Source organism: Micropterus salmoides, unplaced genomic scaffold (assembly GCF_014851395.1).
Source record: "Micropterus salmoides isolate LMB-PRFRI ecotype aquatic unplaced genomic scaffold, ASM1485139v1 Ms_hic_scaffold_1028, whole genome shotgun sequence".
Taxonomy (NCBI): Eukaryota; Metazoa; Chordata; class Actinopteri; order Centrarchiformes; family Centrarchidae; genus Micropterus; species Micropterus salmoides.
Genome location: NW_024040073.1, coordinates 1 through 6,199, shown reverse-complemented (window position 1 = coordinate 6,199; position 6,199 = coordinate 1). Strand labels below are relative to the sequence as shown.

The 6,199-nt window shown below is 39.1% G+C and overlaps 1 protein-coding gene across 1 annotated transcript; it reads right to left on the bottom strand.

The window, feature by feature from the left end:
- Nucleotides 1–1,167: 1,167 nt before the first annotated feature.
- Nucleotides 1,168–4,974, bottom strand: LOC119896761 (caspase-6-like). The gene is made up of 8 exons (XM_038710174.1): nt 4,860–4,974; nt 4,529–4,570; nt 3,382–3,424; nt 3,128–3,277; nt 2,887–2,963; nt 2,621–2,796; nt 2,384–2,534; nt 1,168–2,214 (listed from the first exon to the last, which is right to left on the bottom strand). Exons 1-8 carry the CDS (start codon nt 4,888–4,890, stop codon nt 1,979–1,981), a joined length of 906 nt encoding a protein of 301 aa, XP_038566102.1. The 5' UTR covers nt 4,891–4,974; the 3' UTR covers nt 1,168–1,978.
- Nucleotides 4,975–6,199: the final 1,225 nt, after the last annotated feature.

Genomic DNA, 6,199 nt, shown 5'->3' with positions numbered 1-6,199 from the left:
TATACAACAGACAGTTTTTATACAAAAACTCACAACAATAACACCACAAAAATACAGGATCATTGTATGCTGGTAGCTTTTGATTTTCCTGAGTCATAGATCATGTGACACAGCTACAAGTGTTTTATGTCCAGAGTACAGCTTTAAAAACACCCCTCCTGCCTGAGGTTCTTCCCACACTGGTATTTGTTGCCTTTTTGAGTGCAAATACGCATTATTAAATTGAATACAGTTTACTACTACAACAAACAGCAGCACAACCATGAATTCCCTTTTTGATGGAGCGAGTTTGAAGACAAACAGCATGTTTATGTAGTGCCTGGATAAACCTACTATAAGACATATTACTACATAATTTGTAATTAGAAAGATAAGTGTTAAACCCTGAAGTAAACAAAATCATTAGAAGTACATGGTTCTCATGCTGTTATGTCACATGCCTCGCAAGACGCAGTATAGTTGGAAAGTTTTTGTCTGGCTTGTGGACCTGCCAGACTGTATTTAAGGAATCCTGACTTGCCTGTCATTTCCATCTTCCTCAGAAACAATGTTAAGTCTGAGGAAAGCTTCCCTTTGCAAGGCCACTGATAATATCAACTACTACCGTCTTGTAGAATGTTAAACAAAAGTCACCTGCAGGATAAAGTCAGCATTTGTCTAGTACCACAGCAGTTTAAATTTGATTAAACAAGCAAGTTAAAAATGTGACGAAAGGCAACTAACAAAGAATATGGGTCCATAATAATTTCTGAAAGCACAAAATCTGATCTATATCGTAGAGCTGGACAAAATAAGAGGAACACCTTGAAAACATAAAGCAATCCAATAGAAGACCATAAATGATAAACTCACAACACTGATTTGTGTTCTGTCTGAAGCAAAAAATAAATGTCATAGTCTTATAAGTCAGTATTGGATATGAAGTCACCCCTGACACTGGAAACTAAATTGGTCATCAGGGAAGTAAAATAATGATTGTAATTAAGCATTCAGGTCTTCCCCAGAAAAGTGTTTGTTGTGGTAAAAGCCACACAGATCCCTAATGCATCTCACCTCATGATCAGTTTAGTCAGCAAGGGGCAGCCTTATCAAACATATAACATTTGCTGGTCCAAGATTTATGTTATATTTCTTAAAAGTATATACACTTTAATTTTTGAGAGATGAAGTTTTATAAGGTTCTGAACCACATCTGCTGTGGTTGCTTTTGCAGGGATCCCTCACATTTGGTTATCAGAGTTGGGGGAAAATTACTAAATTGCCTTTTACCGACTGCTCAATGATCAGATCCACTGTGAGATATAGTAATCTGCTGTGCTGATATAAACAATTGAGCTTGCTGGACATAGACAATATTTGGCACTGTTTCTAAGATAACTGTTTTTACCTTTTTCACCCCTTATGTCAGTGTATACATGTAGCTGTAATAAGCCCATATTGACCCGCCATTGTGCTGGTCTAACTTTGAATTACTTCAGGGCTGTTGGATAAGATTGCATTATAATGTCTGCTGTGTTTGCATTCACACAACAGTAAATTCAGACAAACCAGTAAATCACACAGTACCGTGTTTACTAACAGCTGGTCAGCAATATGATTTCTCCTCTACCATCTGCTGCCACGGATACTTTGCCTATCTTGGTTCTCTGTCATGCAAATGCAAAAACCTTAAAACCCTTTTATAAATCTGCCAAGAAATCTGTTTTTTTCCAGAAGAGAAACTTTGCATCATAAATGAAACCACAATTTTGAATAGCATAAGGAAAAGAATATTCATAATTCTTCAGAGCATGTTGTTCCTGTTAATATACAACAACTGAATTTTAAGGTTTCTAATTATAGTTAAATGCAAATGTGAATAATAGTGTTTATGATTAACATACAGTAGAGGACTAGAAAAAACAAACATCTCTTTAAAATTTCCCAGAGGAGATCCTGTTTCCCACCCGGCTCATTTTATGACTGAGGTCTGAAACTGTTACTTTGTTGGTCGGAAGTAGAGCTTCTTGGTGAGCATTGAAGCAAAGCAAGGTACTTGCTTCTTCCCAATGGCATTCCGGTCAAGACAGTTCCCAACACTCCTCATCGACACTTTCCTGTTGACCAGCGTGAGTAATTCTGTGAATTCAAGGGAGTCCCCATACATTTTAAGCAGCTCACACAGATCCTGGACATACCAGGACCCGTTGATGGTCTCCCGGTGGGAATAGTAACCTTAACAAACACGGGGGACAGGGTAGGATAGTTATTGACTGAACAGCAAAAATAAAAGGACATTTACAGTGACTTCTTTTTCTAAAATAATTCACTCTAGTGTCCAAGTAGAATTCCTGCTACATCTTCAAGGCAGATGAAGAGTTTTAAACATCCCCTGCCGGCTCACCTTCAGCCACAGAGTAGCACATGATGAAATCGGCCCCAGCAGGGAGGGTGTGTACGGCGCTAGCGTCAACCACCACCTCATTTGTCTTCAACTCACTGTCCACGGCATCACAGGCAGTCACTGGATCATCATGTTTGTCTCCGCGGCACGCCTAGTGACGGACACAAAAACAGCTAATTCTGCACGTTCCCATATTCTGATAGGTTTGATTGAGCTTTGGCGTTTGTTTGCATCTACCTGTAATATGAAGATCTTTGGCTTTCCCACAAGGCTCCTACACTTGTTTCCTTTGAACAGGGATGTGATATCCTGAATGCTGATCTTGCCATCGTAGGTGTAGACGTGATCATCCTCGCCGTGGCTCAGGAAGACGAGCAAAAAGCAGTCTGAGTCTGAATGGTCCGCCTCTGCGGCTGATGGGACATCAGGTATTTGTTAAACTTGCTACTGAACAAGTAAAAGTGGCCTGTACTACAGCCAGAAGTGATCCTACATGTGCTTACCTTCACTGATTTTATCTAAGACTTCCACCTGTTTGTAGTTATCATAAGCCTTCACTTCGAAGTTAAGCTCATTCAGTCTAAAAGAGACGTGATAATAAGTTTAGTATGATATGAAATACATAGGAAATTCTTCAATAAGATGTTACTACAGGTACAGACAATTTGCTGAACAAGCACAGACAAGTTCTTAAGCATGCGAAATACTGGGTTCCCACTCCAGCAGCTGGCTAGGACGTGATACCTTTTCTCCAAGTTGTAGCGGTCAGCATTGGTTCCATTTCTTTCAGGTAACCCCAGGCGCCAGAAGAAGCGCTCCTGGTTAAAGATGAGTGCAAGGCCTCGTCGTTTGTTGTTCATCTTGTACTCCTCTGCAGGATCCAAAGGTAAAGAGCTGTATAACGAAAAAGAGCACAGGAAGAAAGACAATATTATGTGCCGTGCTGGACTAGAGAGAAGTGAGAATTTTCAGCTGAACAAGAAGAAACAGTTCTGTACCGTCTGATGTAGGCATCCGTCTCTGTTAGGTGGTCTGTGCATGCTATAAAAAAACAACACATACATGAATAAACAATGCAACAATAGAGAATATCATTAATAAACAGTAATGCACTGAGAAGTCAGGCTTTGCTAATTTGTTAAATATCAGAAATACTCTGAATATGTTTGAAGTTGGCAAAAATACATTGGGGGATTGAGCTTTTCAGGATTATGCTTCTTTGTTAAGCAGTACAACTGCAGGTGCACAAAATGCTCCACTGCTGCTAGTATGGGGTCAAGCAGCCATTGTGCTACCAGCTTAGAGTCCTCGTGGTCTTCAATAGCTGGGTGACAGGTGGAGAAAGATGGCAACGGCTGCTAAAAGAACAGATGCCAAAAGTGTCTCCACACCCTACAGATATGCAGGTTAGACTTTTGTGTGCTACAGGCAACAGCTCAGGGGTGTTTGACAACTTGGAAAGTATCATCTGACTGACAAAAAGGAATCTAAGTAAATACATATATATCTTTGCTTGTGCGGCATTTTCTTGTTTATACACTGCCAGTATATTACAGTCCTGCAATAAATCCTACTTTCATATAAGTTATAATATTCAGCTTCTTTTTAAACATTTTCATCATCATTGAGTACAATGAGAGGTGTTTCTAATATTTCATGTACCTTCATTGCTGTAAACTGGATAAACAGTTGTTTATCTGTTGTATTAAGCTGCATTTGTTTTAGCTAGGCATACCCGGGGCATATCTAATAAACATGCAGGAATGTGCATTGGATCAAGACAAGACAAGTTAGCAAGCTGGGCTGTCATAGTTTCATTACCGGAGTTGTCACTGCACCCACAAAAGCACCTTTAAAATTTCTTGCTGATGAGTTTCTAATTTACAAACGATGACAGGAAATATGGGGAAATATGTTTGAGATAATGATTAAACCTATTGCACTTTGGCTTCACTGGCAACAGAACCGGATTTCTTTACAACTTCCCTGTTTGTTTCACTTTTATTTTGATAAAAGTACACAAACAGTACACGTTAAGTAGACGTTTCCTCCGCTCTAATTTTCACAAGAAACTTTTATAAAAAGTATATAAACTTAAAAAAAAGGGAGGAAAAAATTGCACGTAACTTAGTGTTAAGCACTCACCAGCCCTGTCTGTTGCTGTTCTGCTGCCTTTAGCAACACTTCCTGGGAAAGGTGAGACAAAGAGCAATTAAGTACTGACATTGAGAATGGTTTAATGACATTAAAAACCTTGCTTACAATGTATAGCCAACAAACTTGGTGACTGACTGAAGAGAAAGAAGACTTGCAGTAAAGACGTGTCAGCTTGTATGTAAAATATAGTAAACAATAGTAAATAGCTTCAGTGAAGTTACACCGGGAATTTGAAGTCATTGCATTTATTTTTCTTACGTTTAAAATGCCACACGCAGGAGTCCACAACTTATATCTACTTTTATTTAAAAACAGTTACCTCCACAGCTGTCTTCTTCCGTATTCGACATGTTCACGAGCTGTCTTTACTCCGACTGACACCGCTAAAATGAATTTGCTTAGTCAATCCAACATTGAGGACCCACGATTTAGATCCCCCGCCCCCCTCAATCTTACTGGCTGCTTGTGACAACCAGAGAACCCGATTGGCTCTCGCGTCTGTCAGACAATATCAACAGCTAGGACAAGACCTGGAACTTCCGTGTTTCCCACATGAAACGTTCAAGTACAGGGTTTCAATAAATCCTAAACGATTAAAGTGAGATTATGGTTGGTGCAGCCTTTGTATTTGTGCTGAATGGAAGGTTGTGACAGCTAAATATGTACTTTTTATGTTGTTTCACTGGAATTTTCTATCAACATCAACTTAAAATATGTAGAAAAACTGTTTGAACTGTTGGATGGGAGCTCAGTGTTAGTCTCCTCGGCGGTCTCTACACTCACCACACGTTTTAGTCGGGGACCATATACTTGGTCTAGGCCTTCATAAAAATATCTTACTAAAGTTACATAAAATTACAAATATTGCCGACATGTAACTTAGTAATTATTTTCTTGATGAAAGACTTGACGAGGCTGTTACTCAGCTTCTAAAAGCGTGTTTTAGGCTACTATTTTCTGCTCTGCTGCTCTTATCCTGTCTTCTCTCCTGCTCTGCTCTCAGGTAAAGGTAAAGATACTTTATTGTCACATGTAGCGATTTCATCATTCTTCTCCTGTCCAACAATAAACTCATGAATCGTCAATATGGAAATGCATCTCTATCACTGAGGCGGATTGCCATTGATCTGATACATTAAAGATACATATGAAGCAATTACAAATGTGGTATGATAGATTCACCCCAAATTGCGATTCAACACGATTTATTCAACCCTGCGATAGGCTCCATGCATATGAATAATCATAAGATATGCAATTTAATGGTACAGAGCATTCAATTTGGATTGTAGTAGGCTAATCAAAATTAAATACATCATAAATTACTTCACTTATTTGTTTCTCTAGTAGCCTACTTAAACTCTGTAGGCATGTCATTTACTCAGTTTCTTTTAACTTCTAAAATATTTATCTGACAAAAGATAAATAAACACCAGCCTGGACCTTGCCTTAAACCAGTCCTTCTTCCTGTTCTCTGCCCAGTTACACTTTCATAACCCCTCACACATTTAACAGTTAAAAAATTTTAGAAGTGCAATACTTTTCTCTTCAGTCTTGCTGGCGCCTGGTAGTACCACTGTGGCTGGCTAGAACTGAATCCAAAGGGGGAGGGAGACATCTCACACTCACACACCATGTTGCCCCTTCAAGTAGGTTAAT

What these genes read in the sequence shown, in the direction of transcription:
- LOC119896761 (XM_038710174.1), bottom strand. Translation starts at nt 4,890, where the DNA reads ATGTCGAATACGGAAGAAGACAGCTGTGGAG. An exon ending in GGAAGAAGACAGCTGTGGAG is followed by an intron (nt 4,571 to 4,859) that starts GTAACTGTTTTT and finishes CACCTTTCCCAG; the next exon opens with GAAGTGTTGCTAAAGGCAGC. An exon ending in CAAAGATCTTCATATTACAG is followed by an intron (nt 2,535 to 2,620) that starts GTAGATGCAAAC and finishes GTCCGTCACTAG; the next exon opens with GCGTGCCGCGGAGACAAACA.